The sequence below is a fragment of the Morus notabilis genome, unplaced genomic scaffold, assembly GCF_000414095.1.
Source record: "Morus notabilis unplaced genomic scaffold, ASM41409v2 Scaffold1169, whole genome shotgun sequence".
NCBI classification, from domain to species: Eukaryota; Viridiplantae; Streptophyta; class Magnoliopsida; order Rosales; family Moraceae; genus Morus; species Morus notabilis.
The window spans coordinates 222,835-243,761 of record NW_010357151.1 but is presented as its reverse complement, the minus strand read 5'-3'; the positions used below and the strand labels follow the sequence as shown (position 1 = coordinate 243,761).

The window sequence follows — 20,927 nt, the reverse complement described above, 5'->3', positions numbered from 1 at the left end:
TTCAAACCATATAGCTATGTTCACGACACATTCAGGGACTGAACATAAACTCACTGCGTAAATCTATTACAAATAAGCTTCAATTAAAAAAAAAAAAAAACTATTACAAATAAGGTATTATATAAAGAGAAAAAGGAGTTTAAATTTTTAGTTGTCTATTTTTTTACTGCCTCTTCCATGGCTGGCTGTACCCCAATTGATTCCTCATCTTGCTTCTTAGCTGCTGTTGCTGCTTCCTTAGCTTCTTCAAGAGCTTGAATCAAGTTCGAAAGACGTCTCTCCGCATCGTCCAGTGGCGACTTCGGCATGAGATTCTCTGCAACATCAGCAGGAGTGATATTTGTCTCCCTCATCAAAATATCAATTCTCTCGAACAATGGATGCGTCTCAAGGTTCAAATAGCTCTTGGCAAACACTTTGAACCCTTGAAAGCTGCACTAAGAAAGCTCAATATACTTGTCCATCCGACCCCTCCGAATCAGTGCTGGGTCCAACTTCTCCACATGATTTGTAGTAAAAACTATAAGCCTTTCGCTCCCAGACGACGACCAAAGCCCGTCGATGAAGTTCAACAGCCCCGAGAGAGTGACTTTGCTATTGCTGTTTCCTTCTTTGTCTCTTGATTCTTTTACTCCCTCACCAGACTCGTCATTTTCGTCTTCCCTGGAAGATTTTTCAGCTTTTTTCTTCCTCTGACCTGTAAGTTCGAGAGAGCAATCAATGTCCTCTATTACAAGTATAGACTTACTCGTTGTCTCGATCAGAAGCCTCCGAAGCTCGGTGTTGTCCTTCACCGCCGTCAGCTCAAGATCGTACACATCGTAATCCAGCAAATTAGCCATGGCGGCAACCATGGTCGACTTCCCTGTCCCCGGTGGCCTGTAAAGCAAATACCCTCGTTTCCACGCCTTTCCAGCGTTTGCATAGAAGTCTTTGTTCCTACTAAACGCCAATGAGTCTTCCATAATTTCATTCTTCTTCTCCGAATCCATTGCCAGTGTTTCAAAGGTCGCCAGGCTCTCAAACACTATGGAGGTCCACCTTCCTAACCAGCTAGAACCGGCACAGTTACTGTAAAGCTTCCTTTGCCTGTTTCTCCTCCTGATTTCCATGCCTTCCTTCACCACATGCTTTGTGTACTTCTCCATTATCATCTCTCGGTGCCTCTTGTGAAACGTGAGGTTGTAAAACCTGTCTTGCTTCGCAGAATCCGCCGAACTCAAACGCGACAAATGTTTTTTCAATGACCACTGTTGACGATGAAATCTCGTCAACAGAAATAGGCCGGGTCACCTCTAGGTATCCCGTTGGATTACCGGCTTTATATTGACTGTATACTCAGTTTATGCAATGAAGTGTTTGTTATATTTTTAGAAAAGTGAGCAATATGAGATAAAATGCTTAAAAGTAGTAGAACACACGAAATTTATAGTGGTTCACTCTGTTAATGAAGAGCTACATCCACTGTAGTTTTATATTCCTTTTGAGATTGTTGCAATTTACCACAACTGTTGTTCTCTCATTTTTTTCTCTCTCAGGAAGCGAACCTCCTTCCTGTATGGGGCTTTGCCCCTTTTATAGCCGAGCTTCCTTCATCGGGTGGGTCTCCTTTGTAGGCAGAAGCACTCAAGTCGTCTGCCTTTTTAGGCCCAGACCGTAGCCCACTAATCACTTTGCGAACTGTTCACTCAGCCAATTAGTCTCCCATTACGGCTCTGTGCGTACCTATAACCCTTTTCTGTCCCCCGTAGGGCGGTTTAAGGGTTTACAAGTAATGCCTGCATTACAGACATCCCCTATTTCTACACGCAACTTGCGATGTCAGGCTTTCCCCTTTTGGGGCATCCCTCTCGCCGTCTCTGTTTGCTCAGCCTAGTCTTTCTTGGCGATTGATTTTCTCTCGAAGGATTTCCGTAGTAAGGTCGACAGTACGACTTGTCGTCGTCATGAGGAGTCGGCAACCTAAGTTGGGATTCCTTTGCCGCAGAAGGAAAGGGAGTCCCCAGCGTCGAGGGTTGTTACCTTTTGAGGAAAAGCAAGGCCATGTGTCACACTGTTGTTCTTCCACGCGTCATCCACATTTTTCCACACAACAGCTGCCCTCAGGTCGAGGGTTTTTTTCAGACAGCCTCGAGCTTAGGTTCGATCGTACCTTCGTGCTTCGAGTGTGGGAACCTAATCCCAAGCCTTCATCCGTAATGATGGTTTGGATGCTTCAGACTTCCTCGAGGAACGCAATTGTCGCGTCGGTCACTTTCCCATGCTGACGTGAGGCCTTATTTCGAAAGGGCGAATGTGAGCCTTTGGATCGCGCCCCTTCATTTTCCCGCCTTTGTCTGCTGTCGTCAGATCTGGGCGAGATGCCCCTGCCGTTGGATTTCATGAGCTTCATCCAATGGTCAGGGGTCGAGGGCTTGCTTCCCCTTAAATTCCCTTCGAACCGAGGCCGCTTTTCCAAACATTTTTTAAACTGTAGTTACTCTGCCGAAATTCTTCCTTGTAAATTCCAACCTGCATTCCTTGCCCTGCTCAGTACGTTGCGAAGCCGTCTCAGTTCCAGACTTTGCCCAGAATCCGATTTACCGGTAAGCCTCACCATCACTCGTTTTGTGTTGTTTTAAGAGACTTTCTTTCCTATCGAAAGCTACAGATATGCTAATGTGGAATATAGGGGATAGAGAACTTACTGTTTGCTTTGTATAATCCTCGTAGGATAGTTCTTTCTCTGATTTGATTTTTTTTTTGTTGATTGTACGCTTCTGGCCCCTGGGTGATGAACCTTGGTTACCATGAATACTCGCCGTTACCATTTTTACATAAATGGCCGACGTTATGTCGAGGCATTTGAGCAGTCGTCGTTTAGAATGGTTGTCGCTTAGAACGGTCGTCTTTTTCCTCTTCCTCTCAACTTTAGGATTTTGACTTAGTTCCTTGTCTTTTTAATTATCAGAACAATGGCCCAAAACCCCCCCTGTCGAGAGGATCCTTCCGTCGTCCGACCAGACTCTCCTTCTGTGGAGGAGATTTCATGGTCATCTTCTTCTTCAGGCGTTGACTCTTTACTGAGGGAAATAGAAGACGCTGAGGCCGCATTTGGACCAGGAGATGACTTCGGCGATGAGTTTTGGTAGTGTCGACCACATAATAGACGAAGTGATTGACAGAATTCCTTTCACGGGTGGCAGCGTAAGAGGGGTTGCTGCTTCGCTGGTAGATGTCCCCCTGGCTGCTATGAGTGGAGATCCGGACAGGCCTTTCTTTACGGCCAACATCGTGGCGTCAAGGGTCCGGAATAAGGATATTATCTGGGCTGTCAAAGAAGACTGCATTGATGGGAGGTGGTTCGAATACCTCCTCCCGGATATGCATTTTAGGACTAGCATGCCTCCGACCGAATACCTCCCCGTTTATACCAGAGCTATCACGGCGGGGATGACCTTTCCGGTTCATCCCTTTGTAAAGGACTATTGTCATTTCTATGGCATCTCCCCTGCCCAGTTGGTGCCAAATTTTTAGTACTGCTTTGCCGGCGCCTGAATTTTGTGGAGTCAGCAGTTTGATGTTGATCTTCCACTGGACGAGTTTAGATTCATGTACAGACTGTGCCACGTCGCAAGGTACAAGGGGTGGTATTTTTTGAGTGGGCATGGGAGATCTCAACCCAGGTTCAGCAAGCTAATATTGATTATACCCTCGTCGTCACATGGGTGGAAACTTATATTTTTTATGATACGTAGGCCTTTTAACTTTCATCCCGACGACCGCTTGCCCCACCGAAGGAAGGTGCAGGCGTCGTTTGGGAACATGAGTGAGATTTTGACTTCTCTTCTTCTTTCCGCACTTTTCTTCTCTCCCTTTTTTTTATGCTGACAGTCATTTTATCCTATAGTTAGTCAAGACCGGCCGAAACTTGCTGGGAATAGATTGGCGAGGGTTGAGCAGGCTTTTTCGTTTTCGTCCGAAGCTCGTCATATTGACACCCTCCTGACCAAGTCCAATCTTCGAGAAGCTGGGTTGATTCTCGATCTCCCAGATCCCACCGATCTTGACGCTGTTCGTGAATATTTCCATTTAAACGACGAAGGTAAACTCTTGATCTTGACACCTTTCTTATTCTAGCATTCTATCCAATCGTCGACTATATTTTTGTCTCATCGTTTGCACAGAAATGGCGTCTTTGAGGATTTAGCTTCCCGGTAATTAGCCGCCTCAGCCAAGCCAGCAGCCCCCGCCAAGCCAACAGCCTCCATCCAAGGAAAAGGAGAAAGCTAGCTCTTCTTCCCAAGCGCCGAGAAAAAAGAAAACCACGAAGGCCCCTTCGGAGTTGGAGGTGGAAGTTCCTGCGCTAAAAAGGAGGCGCAAAGAGAAGGCACCGGTGACCAAAACTTGGGCGCTGGCAGTCCCAATTCCTGATGTTGTTGATGTTCCTCCGGTGCCAAGGGAACGTGTGCTTATCCCGGGGGAAAAAATCATGGATTCTAACTTCCAAGTCTCGGATATTTCTGACGCCGAGATTGGGGCTATGCTTAAACTTCCCCCTCGTTTCTCCCTCGTCTTTCAGGCTCTATATGAGTCTTTTCTTGAGCCGCACTGGATCGCCGCCGCCCAGTCTTATCTGGTTGATCATCAGCGTAAGCAGATCTCCTTCCAGATTCACGTAAGCCTCGATCGAGCTGCCTTTTCTTTTTGTTGATTTCGTCCTTTGCATCTTTATTTTCTGACCTCCAATTTTTCAGGGCCTAGTCCTTGCCATTCTCAACCTTATTAATCTAGTCAAGGTTGAAGAATGTGATAAGGAGATGGACAGCGTGGAAGCCAAGCTTAACTTTCTTCTTAACGATGCCAAGAATAAGTGCTCGTCTGCCGTCGAGGAGAAGGATGTGGCCGTGGCCCAACTAAGGAGTTTGGAAGGTGAACTGGCCAAGATGTCAAACCTTCAAAAGGAGTTGACCAATTTAAATACTGCGGTCGTGGATCTTACAAAGCGGGCATAAATCTCTGAGAAGAAGTTAGCCGAAGCTACTGAGGCGGTGAAGAGGTGTTTCGTTGAAGGAAAAGCTGAGGGGAAGAAGGAAGCTGAAGCCGAGGCTGCAGCAATTTCGACGCCAAGCATGTGGAGATCATTGAGGAGTTCAAGGCTTCTCCGGAGCTCATCGACATTCGTACCAAGGATTTTCATTCTACAGGTCAACAAATCGTCGATCTGATAAAATAAGAGCATCCTGAGTGGGATTTGAACTTCCTTTATGTTTTCTCCTCCTCCTGCTGATGATGACAATTCTTCCCCGCCTGGTGATGGTGATAACTCGGCGGCTGGCTGCGAGGCCTAAAGCCTTCCTTTGTTTGTTTTTTTTTTTTGGTGGACTGCCCTGTAATTTATATAATATTGGACTTCTTTTTATTTCATTCATTTTTTGAAGACAGTAGATTTCATATTTGCTCATTGTTTCTCCATAGAGGAGTAATCATTTTCACCCCTTGGGGTCGTCACCTTAGTAAATTTCTTAGAATTTTGCTAAGTGTTCGCCTTTCCTTCTTGAAGGAGTCGTCGTTGGCTTCGCCCCTTGGGGTCGTCGTCTTAGAAAATCCCTTAGAATTTTGCTAATTGTTCACCTTTCCTTCCTTTTTGAAGGAGTCTCTAATTTTGTCCCTTGGGGTCGTTGCCTTAGAAAATTTCATAAAATTTTCTAAGTTTTTCCTCGCCTCTCCTCCTTGGAAGAGTCGGCGTCAGCTTTGCCCCTTGGGGTCGTCGTTCTTAGAAAATTTCGTAAAATTTTCTAAGTTTTTTTAGTGATCCATAGATCCCTTACTGCTCCCTTTATCTGTTTAATATACCTTGGTTTTTTAAGTAGACAAGTTTATTCGAGGGGTGAATTCTTCTTACTTTTGGACAATATTTCTAAAAACTCATCAATTTATTTAAATTGCCAAAAATATAACTAAGATGTGTTTAAACACTACATACATTATTGGTAGTACAGCTTTAGCTGTTTTGTATTCCATGGATGCTGAATCTTCTTGCCGGAGAAGCTTTCCAAAACGTAGGTGCCAGGACGCAACACTTCTCTTATTCGGTAGGGTCCTTCCCAAGTTGGGCCCAGAGGACCAGTATTTTTGGGTTTTGTACTCTGTGTTACCCTTTTTCAATACTAGGTCTCCTGGGACGAATCTTCGTTGTTTGACTTTTTTGTTGTAATATCGTGCTGCCCTCTACTGATAGGCGGTGAGACGTAGTTGGGAGTCGATTCTCTTTTCTTCCAACAAGTCGAGTTCTTCATTCATTTTTTCTGTATTACTGTCGTCGTTGTAGACTACAGTTCTTAAAATCGGCGTCTCAATTTCTACAGGCAGTACTGCCTCAACGCCATACGCCATGGAGAAGGGCATTTCGCCCGTGGTACTTCCGCTCGTCGTTCTGTATGCCCACAAGACCTTGGGAAGTTCCTCGGCCCATTTTCCCTTTAGATCGTCGAGCTTCTTCTTTAGGGTATACTTTAATATTTTATTGACTGCTTCGACTTGCCCATTAAATTGTGGATGTATCGGCGCCGAGAAGTCCTTTCGAATGCCTAAGCTGCCACAGAATCTTCGTGTTGAGGCATTATCGAACTGTTTCCCATTGTCGGACACTATCGAGTAGAGGACCCCGAACCTGCACACAATGTTGTTCCACATGAAATTAGTGCAGGCTGTTTCCGTGGTTGTAGTCAGAGCCTTTGCCTCTGCCCACTTTGTATAGTAGTCTACTGCGACGATGGCAAACTTAAAGCATCCGGGTGCAAGGTGTAATGGCCGATTGAGTCAACCCCCCATTTGACGAAGGGCCATGGATTGAGAATAGAGGTTAGGTTTTCTGGGGGGGGGGCTCTAGGAATTATGGCCTATCTTTGGCACTTATCGCAACGTCGAGCGTATTGGTATGCGTCCTTCTTAAGCGTGGGCCAGTAGTACCCTTGTCTCAAAATCTTAAGAGCTAAAGACTGCCCCCCTGTATGATTACCGCAGACTCCTTCGTGGATTTCTTGGAAGACCTTTTAGGCTTCGTTATTGTCTAGGCACCACTATAAAGGTGTTGAATAGTCTCGGCGGTAAAGCAAGCCGTCGTACAATAAGTATCTGGCAGCTCTATACCTGATCCGTCTGGCCTCGTATTTATTATTTGGTAGTTTTGTATCCATCAGGTATTGGACGAGCGATGTCATCCAACTTTCGCCTGTTTGGATGATTAATGTCTCAATTATTTCCTCAATGGTCGGCCGCTCCAGTTCTTCAATAGGAACGACCCCTAGTGCGTCGGAGTCTTTTGAAGATGCTAGCTTTGCCAGAGCATCGGCGTTGGTGTTTTCAGCTCGTGGTATCTGAAGTATCTCGTAGTTTTTAAACTTGACGAGTTCTTCCTTTTCCTTCCTCAAGTACGCACCTATTTTCTCGCCGCGCGCTTGGTATTCTTCTTTCACTTGCCCGACGATCAATTGAGAGTCGCTGAAGATGCTGAGCCTTTCAATTTTTAAGTGACTGGCCAGTTGTAGCCCCGCAATTAGCGCCTATTATTCTGCCTCATTGTTTGACGCCTTAAATTTAAATCGAACCGCCGAGGTAATCTTGTGACCTTCTGGGCTGATCAACAAGACGCCGGCTCCTGACCCGTTATCGCTTGACGCTCCATCCACGTAGAGCTTCCATTCTGTCCTCTCGACTTCTTCTGGTGTGGTGGGAGCTCGTCTATGGGAGAATTCAGCCAGAAAATCGGCCAGTGCTTGGCCCTTGATCGCTGCTCTTGGTACATACTTAATGTCGAACTGGCTTAACTCCACCGACCATTTGAGAAGCCGCCCGGAAGTTTCGGGCTTTTGCAGCGCCTGTCTCAACGGGTGATTTGTGAGAACCCGTATTGTGTGAGATTGAAAATAATGTCGAAGCTTCCTCGAGGCTACCATCAAGGCGAGGGCCAAGCGTTCCATTTCCGTATATCTTGACTCGGCGTCGAGGAGTCTTTTGCTCACATAATAGATTGGCAGCTGGACCCTTTCTTCTTCTCTTATTAGCACGGTGCTCACGGCGTGTTGTGACACGGAGAGGTATAGGCTAAGCTCTTCGTCGGGGATGGGTTTTGACAGGATTGGGGGCTTGCCCAAGTGCTCCTTTAATTTTTGGAAGGCCTCTTCGCATTGTGGTGTCCATTTAAAGCGCCTACTCCCTTTCAAAGTGTCGAAGAAGGGGACGCACTTATCTATCGCTTTTGATATAAATCTGTTTAGAACGGCGACGCACCTTGTCAATCTTTGCACCTCTTTCAGTTTAGTTGGGGACTGCATATCCTGCTGGGCTTTAATCTTTTCAGGGTTAGCTTCTATCCCCCGGTTACTGACCATGAAACCAAGGAATTTCCCTGATCCAACTCCAAATGCGCATTTTCGGGGGTTCAGTTTCATGTGGTATTTTCTCAGTACACCAAACATTTCACCCAAATGGTCGACGTGTCGGGTGGCCCTGGCACTTTCACAAGCATATCGTCGACGTAGACCTCCATTGACTTTCCAAGCTGTTGAGCGAACATCTTATTCACGAGCCTTTGGTAGGTAGCCCCCGCATTCTTTAGGCCAAAAGGCATTACCTTGTAGTAGTAGAGGCCCCTGTTGGTTATCAAGGATGTGTGCTCCTCGTCGGCTGGATGTATGGGGATCTGGTTGTACCCGGAGTAGGCATCCATAAAACTCAGCATTTCATGTCCTGCTGTGGCGTCGACCATTTGGTCTTTCCGAGGGAGTAGAAAACTATCCTTTGGGCAGGCTTTGTTGAGGTGGCTGAAATCGACGCATGTTCTCCAACTTCCCTTAGGCTTGACTACCAACATGGGGTTTGAGACCCATCACGGGTAATGGCCTCCCTGATGAACCCATTGTTGATCAATTTGTCGACTTCTTCTTTTAGTGCCTCGTACATCTCTGGGTTCATCGGTCGACGCTTCTGGTGCTTGGGGGGATATGAGGGGTCAATGTTCAGAGAATGGCATATGACCTCCGAGTCGATCCCCTCAATGACAGCATGTTTCCAGGCGAAGACATCCAGGTTTTTCTTGAGAAAGCCCTCGACCTCAACCCTAAGTGATGGGGTTAGGTCTGAGCCTATTTTCAGTACTTTGGTTGGTTCGCCCTCGTCGACTTGGATCTCCACCAGCTCCTCGACGGGTTGAGACCATGTGACCTCTTCTTGGATCCTGGGATCTATGTCTTCGACGGTACTTTGATAAACCATCCTGGCCTCCTGCCTTCCCGGCTGGTCATATCCGTGCAGGGCATCAGAGTATGCAACCCTAGCCTCGTACTGGTTGCTTTTCATTTCGCCCACGCCATTTGAGGTAGGGAATTTGACTTTTTGGTGGTAAATGGAGGTGATTGCCCTCAACGCCTAGAGGGTTGGCCTTCCAATCACGACATTGTACTGGGAGCCCCCCTTATTACCACAAAGTTAGCCATTGTGGTGGCCTGTCAAGGTTTCTTCCCTGCGGTTATGGGCAACCGGATAGTCCCATGAGGGATGATGGAGTCCCCAGTAAAGTCGTACAACGGCCTGGAGGTCTTTTCTAGTTGCTCCTTTGAAATCCCCATCTTTTCAAGGCAGTCGGAGTATAGGAGGTCTACCGAGCTCCCATTGTCCACTAGGATCCGGCACACAGTATGGTTCCCGATCATGGCTTCTACCACCAACACGTCATTGTGGGGGAAGTGAACTACCACCAACGCGTCATTGTGGGGGAAGTGAACTCCGCTGGCGTCGTCCTCATTAAACGCCACGTTAGTGCTGCTGAATCTTGGTGTTTTTGCAGCAGAGACACTCTAGAACCTTTCCTGGTAAACCCCTCTGGCCTCTTGGGTGTAGTCCTTCTGAGATCTCCTTGAGTCTCCTCCTATATAGGGGCCACCGAGGACAGTTCGTATGACGCCGACGGGTTCTCGGTCCTCTGGGCGCTGGGTCTCCTCTCGGCGTCGACCGTCATTCTGGCCGCCGTGGCCATCATTTCTAGGTCTCCGCTCATCTTTGAACTCCTGCAGCCTCCCCTCACGGATTACTCTCTCGATCTCATCTTTAAGATCGGCGCAATCATTGGTGTGGTGGCCGACGTCGCCGTGGAACCTGCAGTATTTTTTCTGGTTCCTTCGGCTGGGGTCGGACCTCATTGGCTCTGGGCGGCACAATAGATTCCCGCGGCCGACCTGATTGAACACTTCCTCGACTCCTACTGTTAATTCATGGTAGGAGTCGTACCTTTGAAACGATCGAGGCTTACGGTTCTCTTCTTGCCTCGGCTTCTTGGCTTCTGGAGTGGTCGACGTTGAAGCAGGTTGCTTGTCCCCGCTTCCTCCACCTCGTCGCTTCTTTCCATCCTGCTTTGATGGCGTCGACCCTTGTTCGGTCCCCTTGTTTTTATTAGACCTGTGCTCAGGGTCGTTCGCATCCGCTTCCTCGGCGTTTATGTAGCCTTGCGCTCGTGCAAGGAATTCCTTATAGCTGGACGGGGGCTTTCGGTTCAGCTCTCTCTTGAAGGGGGTAATTTTTTTCATGCTAGACAATGCTCCCATCAAGGCCTTTCAGTCGGTTATGTCCATCGTGGCGGCGACAGCTTCCCCATATCTTGTAAGCCACTCTCTCAACGACTTGTTTGGCTTCTGATATATCATCGTCAGATTCTGCTTTGGGGGGACATATTTTTTAACCCCTATGAACTAGAAGGAAAACGCTTCCTTCAACTCATCCCAGCTTGAGATAGAGTTTGGCTTTAGCGTCCGAAACCATCTTCGGGCAGAGTCCGTTAGATGGTTCCGGAAGGCTCGGCACATAATCTCCTCGGTATACCCATGTAAGAGCATGTGCCCTGTGTACATCTCCAAGTGATCGTCGAGATCCCTTCGACCGTCATATGGTGGGATCGACGGTGACTTGTATTTATCGGGGAGAGGTGGCGCCATTATTTATGCGGTAAACGGATGGTCGTGTGTGCAGCTAGGCGTGATGTCGACGTTTACCACTTCGGCCACTCGCCCTATGTTCTTTTTTAGGATGGCGACGTCGCCCGTGAGTTTTTACTCTAGATTGGCCATACGTTCCATAATGGCGCGCGCTTCTTCTGCCGAGATGGCTGAGCCAGCTACTCTCGACGCCTCTGCCCTTTGGACGTTGGGTCCGCCCCTTGCCTGCCCGCCTGCCTGTACTGACCCTAAGTCTCCCGGTAGGTTTCCTCCTGGGTTCTGGGGTAGTACCTCGGGGTTCCCCAGGCCTCTCACTATCCGGTCCTCGGGAGCTCGGAGCCCGACGGCCCTTAGACGGCTGCCGGAGGATTGTGAAGGTCGAGGCCTAGGATGGCCTCTATGTTTTTCACTGTCCCCATTCCTTCTAGATCATGTTAGCGGTCACCGGGGTTATGGTTTTCAGCCATGGCAGCTCCCAGCGGCCTCGGGGCGTCTTCTAGAGGCAGCATAGAGTTCCTTCCGTCCAAGCGCTCGACTACGGTCATTAGTCCACGTACCAGGTCAGTTAGAGTGGTTAGTTGGGCCTGCATCTGCACAGGGTCCGGCCGCGGCACATCTGGGGGCGGGACTTCATTTCTGACCTGAGGTGGACCTTCCTCCATCCCGTCATTCACCGGATGTGTGGCGGTTTCGTCCATTTGGCTGCCTTAGTTGATAGCCTCAATTCTTTTTCTTGGAGGCATGCTTGCTGACTATGTTGTTGTTGGGGGTCAAACGTATGAACCAGAGATTCTGGGTTTGATCCCTAATGGAGTCGCATATTGTTGACGGTGAAATCTCGTCAACAGAAATAGGCCGGGTCACCTCTAGGTATCCCGTTGGATTACCAGCTTGATATTGACTGTATACTCAGTTTATGCAATGAAGTGTTTGTTGTATTTTTAGAAAAGTGAGCAATATGAGATAAAATGCTTGAAAGTAGTAGAACACACGAAATTTATAGTGGTTCACTCTGTTAATGAAGAGCTACATCCACTGTAATTTTATATTCCTTTTGAGATTGTTACAATTTACAACAACTGTTGTTCTCTCATTTTTTTCTCTCTCAGGAAGCGAACCTCCTTCCTGTATGGGGCTTTGCCCCTTTTATAGCCGAGCTTCCTTCATCGGGTGGGTTTCCTTTGTAGGCAGAAGCACTCAAGTCGTCTGCCTTTCTAGGCCCAGACCGTAGCCCACTAATCACTTTGCGAACTGTTCACTCAGCCAATTAGTCCCCCATTACGGTTTTGTGCGTACCTGTAACCCTTTTTTGTCCCCCGTAGGGCGGTTTAAGAGTTTACAATTAATGCCTACATTGCATACATCCCCTATTTCTGCACGCAACTTGCGATGTCAGGCTTTCCCCTTTTGGGGTATTCCTTTCGCTGTCTCTGTTTGCTCAGCCTAGTCTTTCTTGGCGATTGATTTTCTCTCGAAGGATTTCCGTCGTAAGGTCGACAGTACAACCTGTCGTCGTCATGAGGAGTCGGCGACCTAAGTTGGGCTTCCTTTGCCGTAGAAGGAAAGGGAGTCCCCAGCGTCGAGGGTTGTTGCCTTTTGAGGAAAAGCAAGGCCACGTGTCACACTGTTGTTCTTCCACGTGTCATCCACATTTTCCCACACAGCAACCACCAAACTCTTGCGCCCATAAATTCATATGGCACAGCTTCATTGTCGTTCAAACTCAAAACCAAGGTGTTGTCTTTTCTTCTCATCTCTGCTCTCAGTCTCTTCTCACCCTTGATGTTGTTGCGGCTTAGGTATGCTTCAACTACGTCATAAGCTTGGCTGCGCGGCTGGTACTTGCCGGTGAACTCATGGAAAGAGATTCGGACATAGGGATTCAGGTAGTTTTGGAGTCTCTGCCTGAACTTGTCTACTCTGCGGCGAATTTCGTAAGGCGAATACTGGCAAATCATCGCCCACACGAACAAGAAGCTAGCTATGGTTGAAGCCATAGAAGCCCACATCTCGATCATTGATGCATGCAACATTTTCATAGGGAGAAAGAGGGAAATAGGCCAAGACTTGAGATGAATTAATATTAATATGCCAATAATTTATATAAGTTAACAAATATGTCAAATTACTATTTTCGTCCATAGCTTGTCTGGTTATGAACCATAACTTGACAAGTTATTGTCCATAACTTATCTGGTTATGAAACATAACTTGATAAGTTTGTCCATAACTTATCTGGTTATGAATCATAACTTGACAAATTTATCCATAACTTATCTGATTATGAACCATAACTTAACAAGTTATGATCTATTAATTTCTATAACTAAAAAATAGCCTATATACTTTCTTAAGCTTTTCATATTGGCCTATTTCCTATTATTTTTCATTTTCATATTCTGTGTAATGAGACGTAAAACGTGAGACATGCCAATTTTCACACTCTCAAAACAAAGAGATCAAACGGATTACTATAGGTAGCCGGTAGCCCTTTGCCTGGTTTTAATTATTTATGAAAACAAGAAAAGGAGAAGAAAAGAGAATGAGATAAGTCAAGTAAGAAGGAGAAACGAAGGATACTTGATAAGGGATTAATAGAGAAAGAGTGAATATAGAGAGAGAAACAAGAACTCTAGAGAGATAAAGAACTGATCACGATATTCATTATGCATTGTCTGTCGAACTGATCACAGCTAGCTACCATATTTAAAGAAATACCAAATAATAAAATAGGAAAGTGAATCAACACCAAATATGGAAATCAATAATGGGAAACTAACCATATCTCTAAAATAACCACTGAAAAAGGACCCCCCTTTTCATCCCATGCGATTTCTGTTCTACCATCCTTACACTTCTCGGGCACTCTACAAATATATATATATATATATATATATATATATATATATATATATACGTACACGCTGGTGTCTTTGCGTGTGTGGACTTATGTACGTAAAGATTCGTAAAGATTCTCAACGTGGTTTTCACCATTTGCTTATAGATAGTTGTGGTGGGAAAGGGGAACAATATTAAATAAAATCAACATATTTAGTTTTTATTAAATAGGAAATTTATGTTTTTTGGTTAGTTTCCCATTGTCAACTTTCCTTGTTTTATTTTGGTCTAGTTTCCTATTTTGTTTAATTAGGAATATATGCTGCTTTAGAAATAGGGTTAAGTCTTCCATTATTGAGTTTCGTGTGGAAATACTTTTCTATTTCTTGAGCAAGTAATGGTTAATGAATATTGAAATCAGTTGTTTATCTCTCTTCACTTTTTGTCTCTATTTCTTGAGCAAAAAAAAAAAAAGTTAAACCAGGTGTTTGGCCTTGCACTTTAAGGGGGGAAAAAAAGGAAAAAGAGAAGGGAATTTGCTGAAAATTGTGTAATTTTATTATAAGTTGAATAAAATTCATATTTATGCTTTATTATCCCAGCTTGGTAAAGCCAAATTACCCATAGTGGCTTTTCAAGATGACTAAAGCCAGAAAATAGGCTTTGCCCTTTTTCACGTTCCTTTTGTTTTGTTTCGCAGGTGTCAAGAAATTGTTGGCATCTAATGATGTTCCTCTTTGGATGTTTGTGATCAGCTCCCATCATACCTTTACCGATTACTTTCTTATATAATTTTTTGGCTTTATCTGGGGCTTTTTCCTTGGAGCACAAGTTTGGAAGCTAAGAAATACAATTATTCATTGTCAGAAATTTTTTTTTTTTTTAATAAAAGGCAGTTACAAATTGTAGATCACATTAGAATTATATCATATTAAAATAAGACAGTTTAACCAATAAATGTGTGATTAATTACAAATAATGGTGGTGTAGAAAATTGTTTTTTATTACAGGTATTAGTTAGTCACTTTCTCCCTCAATAAAACAAGAAGATGAATCATCATGCAATGAATCGAAGTTGATCACGTAGGCCAATGTCCTAACCCATTTATCTTTTCTTGCAAAGTAGATTCCTTGGAAAAATATTTTTAATTTCATTGACTATGACAATCTACATTTAGCAGTGGAATCACACTAATGATTCATACGACATAAAAGTGGTGATTTATCACCCTCAAGAATCACTCTCTTGTCATTCAAAAAAATTGCTCTCATGTAATCCGAAAGTGATATTATCATCAGTTCTGTTTTATGAAGAAGAAATTATTCTCAAAAGCTGCAATATTGGAATCCAAAGTTATCAAATATCAGTTGTTCCTCAATTTATTAAGATGGTGTGTGTGTGTGTGTGAGAGAGAGAGAGAGAGAGAGAGAGAAGTGCTTTCATTTTTCGGCCTGCGTACTTCAACATGGTTTACAAATCTAAAACACTTCTGCAAAAGAAGACAATTAATATGAAAACATACAAATGATATTAACTTGAAAACAGAAACTAGGCACTAGCTATCACAATATTCTTTTAGACAACTATATATATAATCATATCGTATGGATAAATAATACTGTTGAATTACTAGTTCCCTCTGGTTTTTAAGTCTCTTTGTTCTCATCTTGTGGCTGAACTGTCTCTTTCTTCTTCTTAGCTGCAGCTTCCTTGGCTTCTTCAAGAGCGCGAATCAAGTTCGAAAGACACCCCTCGGGATCATCCCGAGGCAATTTTGGCATGAGGTTTTCCGCAACATCAGCAGGGGTGATCTTGGTCTCCGCCATCAAACTCTCGATTTCGTCAAACCTTTGATGCGTCTCGAGATTCAAGTAGTTCTTGGCAAACACTTTGAACCCTTTAAAGCTGCAATAAGAGAGCTCAATATGCTTGTCCATCCGGCCGCTTCTTATAAGCGCGGGTTCCAAATTGTCCACATAATTGGTGGTGAACACAATCACCCTCTCACTCCCACAAGCAGACCAAATCCCATCAATGAAATTCAATAAACCCGAAAGAGTTACTCTGCTGCTTCCCTCTTCCTTTCGTACTTCTTTCTTTTTCTCCTTCTTGGGCTCGTCGGTCATATGATCTTCCTTTGAAGATTTCTCAGGTTTCTTCCTCTCACCGGTAAGATCAAGAGAGCAATCAATGTCCTCAATCACAATTACCGACTTACTAGTCGTCTCGATCAGAAGCCTCCTAAGCTCGGTGTTGTCCCTCACCGCGGTCAGCTCAAGATCATACACGTCATAATCCAGCAAGTTAGCTATTGCAGCCACCATGGTGGACTTCCCCGTACCTGGCGGTCCATATAGCAAATAGCCTCTTTTCCATGCCTTCCCAGCTCTCTCATAGAATTCCTTGTTCCTGCTAAAGACCAACAAATGCTCAACAATCTCCTCTTTCTTCTCGGGATCCAACGCCATTTTTCGAAACTCGCAGGGTGCTCAAACACAATGTGGTTCCACATTGTACCACTTGATGACTTTCTAGAATCACCAATATTGGTATAAACTGCTGAAGGCCAACAAATCCTCAACAATCTCCTCTTTTATCTCGGGGTCCAACGCCATTGTTTCGAAACTTGCAGGGTGCTCGAACACTATGTGATTCCACATACTGCTTGACATCTTATTTGGAGAGCCTGCAATGTTAGTATAAAGCATCCTCTGCCTGTTTCTGGTCATGATTTCCTTTCCTTTCTTCATGACATGCTCCAAATAAGACTTGGTCACTAGCTCTCTATGCTTCTTGCGAAAAATCAGCCGGTACAACCTCTTTCCCTGCTCCTGATACGACGTCGTCGGCGACCTCGAAAGTCTCATCAAACCCCACCAAACTGTTGCACCTTCAAACTCATCTCTCACGTCCTGATAATCATCCATGCTCAAAACCAAGTTCCCGCCATCATTTTCCAAGTCTGCGCGGAGCCTGTTGGCGTTTTCCGATGTGATCGAGCTCAGATAAGCTTCGACCAAGACGTAACCCTTGCTGCGCTTAAGGCGATCCACGGTGAATTCGTGGATGCAGAGTTGGATATAGGGGTTGAAATAGTCCTTGAGCCTTTGCTTTAGCTCATTGATTATGTGGCGAACTTCGTAAGAAGAGTATTGGCAGATGATGGACCAAGCAAACATGAAGATGGCTATGGTTGAGCTAATTGTAGCCCATCTCTCGGCCATTGTTGGGGACACCGTTTGCAGTGTCTTTCCTGCTTGTTGGGTTCTTGAGATCTTGTTCGTTTGGCCTTTATATCCATGGTTGTGAAGGCTCATGAATGCAAGGAAAAGAGAGGACAAAGAGCGTGCCATCAAGACCCAAGACAAGAAAAGGAGGACTTATAGTAAGCAAGTAGAGAAATGGAAGGTGAAGTGAATAGAAACGATGAGCAAATGATTTTGAAAAACCATCTCAAAAGCCTTGGATTAATGGATACTTATATATAATACATGTTCTTTTATTTTTCCCTCTTGTGAAAGTTGATTAGTATGTCTATGCTTGGTAGACAAGGAAAGGTCGGCCTAAAGTCATTTCCTTCATTTCAAACAAAAAGAAACAAATAATAATAATAATAATAATAATAATAATAATAAAAAGGAGAAAAAAATTTGTCCTTTTCCGTTGACCTATAGTGTGCCATGGACTTAAAAATTTATTATTCTCATTGTTATTAGAAATATTTACTATTTTATATCTTGTATTTCGAATTTATAAAAAATTATAAAACATGTATTTTGGATGTTCTCAAAATATACCTTCAAATTGTAAAATTATTCTTATGTTTGATATGTACATTTTCTAGGTCAACATCCACTTTTCGCCCATGAATTGACGATCTTACCCTTTGCAGCTTAGCTTAAACATAATATCTAATTCATGTTTGATTATATATTACAAAGTTTATCCATAAACGACAAAAAAGTAAATTTGTCAATTTAGGGCGTCAACATTGTGGTCCCGTTCATTTCATCGATTTGAGTTTATAATTCAAATTTTACTACAATAAAAAGTTCACAGAAACAGTCACATCTAACTTTTTTACTACAGTAAAAAGCTCCCACATAAAGTCACACCTCAACTCGAATCAGCGAACTAAACATGCCCTTAAGTATTTAACTGTTAACTTGTAAAAAAATACAATTTGATATGAATATGATCTCGGAATTACAATCTTCAAGACATTCAAAATGTAAGATATAGCTTCTACGGTGAGACCCCTTAAAAAATCCACTGATAGAATATTCTGTTTTGACTTTTAGATTAAGTTTTTAATTGTCAGATTTGTGCAAATCCGTATTAAAAATTTACAACGCTCTGCACAAAACTGGTCGGTCTGTGAATCTGACGGTTAAAAAAGTAATCTAATGGTCAAAACAGAGTATTCTATCGGTGAATTTTTTAGAATGTCTCACCGTAAAAAAAAAGCCTACTTTTTAATGTACTCAAAATGCAAGATGCAAGTTATACATGGTTTTTTCTATTCAAACCAAAGGCTCTGGTCCAAGTGTTCAGACTCATGCGACTTTAGGTGAAGAATGGTATACTGTGAGTGTAAGTGGTCAGTTTTGGAATTAGGTGAAGAATGACGTATTTTATGCGGCATGGAATTTGCTTTCTTTACAACAAGTATTTCACATTTAGTCCATCCTTAGTACCACCAATATTGAGGCAAAAAATGGGGCCTACTTTCTTCATTTCTTCTTGTTTTTTAGCATGTCTATATTCAAGGTTTTGTGATTGCTTTGCTAAATCTATGAAGAAAAAACATTAATTAAGTTGAGAATTCAACTTTCTTTTTTGACATATGTTGGACCCACATTCAAAACCACAACCAATCCCTGGAAGTTTTGGGTTTCTATGTTGGACCCACATTCAAAACCACAACCAATCCCTGGAAGTTTTGGGGTTCTCTATCAAACTGACCTGAGTAATTAATTTTCCGGTGAGGAAAGTGTTGCTTAATTTAGATTATTAAGATTTTGAAGCAAAATTTGGTCCAACAATAAATCAACATCCTTGAACAAGAGACTAATACCAAACATAGGTTCAGGAAAAACACACCCCTACACCAGCAGAAAAAAATAAACTGAAATAAATAATAATAAAAAAAAAGATAAGACATTGGTTCAAGGGATGGAGAAAAAAATTCACTAATAGTTTTAGAATTGCACACTCAATAAACATTCTCAATTTTTCTCTCTACTCAAAACCCCTTACACCCTTTGCATATCTCTCTCCTCACTTTTCTCTCTTTCTCTTAAAAGGAGACACTCTTGCTCTGCAGTTCTGTAACACCCTGAAGAATTAAATGAGATTAATTAGGGTAATTGAGATTATTAGTGTGCCTAATCTGATATAATTGATTGAGTTTTGATTAATAAATGTTTCTGACGTGTAATTTAAATAGTTCCAAGGTATTTAAATTATTCTCAGTAATTTTTATTTTTTTAACTCAGAAGTGTGTATGGACGCATTTCTGGACTGTTTCCTTTAAATGTTAGTACATGTCTATTTTCTTTTCTTTTTCTTTTTCTTTTCTTCCTTTTCTTTTTCTTTTCTTCCTTTTCTTTCTTTTTCTCTTCCTTCCTTCCCGTGCACTTCTCTCTCTCTCTCACTCTCACTCTCTCGTTCTCTCACACTCACTCTCTCTCCCTTGTTTTTGTCTCAAATCAAACCGGATTCGAACCAAGGAACAATTTAAGAAAGTTTTCAACGTCAAGAGAAGGATTCGAGGTAAGATTACTGGAAGGACCTCTCTTGAATCTCAAGTTTTAAAATTTTAAAAACTTATTTTTGGTTCGAAACGGATCTTTACGGATTTTAAGTAAAACCTTGGTAGAAATTGGAGATCTTGGGTTCTTTGGACTTGTTTTAGGACCTAGAACCCGGATCTAGTGGTTTTCCTTTAAAATATTTCGATTTGGGACTGAGATTGCAGGTTTTCAGACTGGTTTTCCCGAGCTTCTCTCGCGCAGCTGGTGCCATCGGTCGACCAGTCTGGTCGACCAGATCACATGGTAACCGGTCGACCGGATTGCATTGGCCTAACCAGTCGACCGGATTGCACACCACTGGTCGACCGGTGGTGATGCACTGTTGTGTCACTGGTCGACCAGTTGACCCGGGATCTGACCCTGTTTGGCTTGAAATTACTGTTTTGACCCCTGTTTTCGGGGAGAACCGAAATTAGCTTCATTTGGGGACTTAAGATGAATGTATTAGCATCTTTAATCCTTGTTTTGAGATTGAAAACCCTTGGAATGATATTTTGAAACATGAAAATGGATTAGGGCACACTAATTGGAAACCTTGGTATCTAATTGAGATTGGATTACTTTAGGAATGAGAATTAATCCTAAAGTGTTATCTTGCATCAATGATCGCTGAGGATTCAGACTGAAGGGGCTTGAGGAAGCAGAAGCCAGAAAAGGCAACGCTAGTCCCAGATTTGATAGTGCGATGTAGGATTTCTATCCCTTTTCCTTATGAGCCTGATTTTAAAAGAATTTTGGCCTTGGAAATGTTTTAAAGAAAGAGGTTGGTTTGCGAAAGAAAAACTCTTTGAAAACCATGGCTTGTTTAGTTTATGTAATCCATGACTTGTCCTGTCCATGGAATCCATAGCTTGTCTAGTCATAGAACCTCATGGCTTGCCCAGTCATGAGGCTCGCGGCTTGAGTAGTTCGTGGGGTCATGATAACAATTTCAGAAAGTTAATGAATGATTTCTTAAACTAAGAGATCTTGTGAACTGGTAAAAGAGTCTATTGCTGTAAGCCTAGATAGAATGCGGATAGTGCATCCTCAGGGGCAGAACCCGAAACTCGATCCAGGTAGGCGAGGCACTTGGTTAGGTAAGTAATTTGTACTAATTACTTGCTGAAACCTGTAATATAGAGCTTTTACATTTATTTCCTTTGAGAAAAATAATGTGAGGTTCCGACTGTCTGTTGGAATTGAATGTCTATTTATTCATTTACCCATGTATTTATTTACTCGCACAATTATATATTCATTTATTTTTAAGTCATTTCAAATTATTCCTACTGGGCCTTTCGCTCACGTTTTATGTTTTAAATG

General features: G+C 43.3%; 1 protein-coding gene and 1 pseudogene across 1 annotated transcript; both read right to left on the bottom strand.

Annotated features, from left to right (window-relative positions):
* Positions 1-155: 155 nt before the first annotated feature.
* On the bottom strand, positions 156-12,985 carry LOC21392301 (annotated as a pseudogene).
* A 2,410-nt stretch (positions 12,986-15,395) lies between these two features.
* Positions 15,396-17,226, bottom strand: LOC21392300 (AAA-ATPase At3g28580). Its single transcript, XM_010089452.2, has 2 exons — positions 16,389-17,226; positions 15,396-16,256 (listed from the first exon to the last, which is right to left on the bottom strand). The coding sequence occupies exons 1-2, from the start codon at positions 17,157-17,159 to the stop codon at positions 15,453-15,455; spliced, it is 1,575 nt and encodes a 524-aa protein (XP_010087754.2). The 5' UTR covers positions 17,160-17,226; the 3' UTR covers positions 15,396-15,452.
* Between the last annotated feature and the right edge of the window lie 3,701 nt (positions 17,227-20,927).

Coding starts and splice junctions, on each gene's coding strand:
- LOC21392300 (XM_010089452.2), bottom strand. CDS start 17,159: ATGGCACGCTCTTTGTCCTCTCTTTTCCTTGCATTCATGAGCCTTCAC. Junction 16,257..16,388: donor CCGAGATAAAAGAGGAGATT/GTTGAGGATTTG, acceptor TTGGATCCCGAG/AAGAAAGAGGAGATTGTTGA.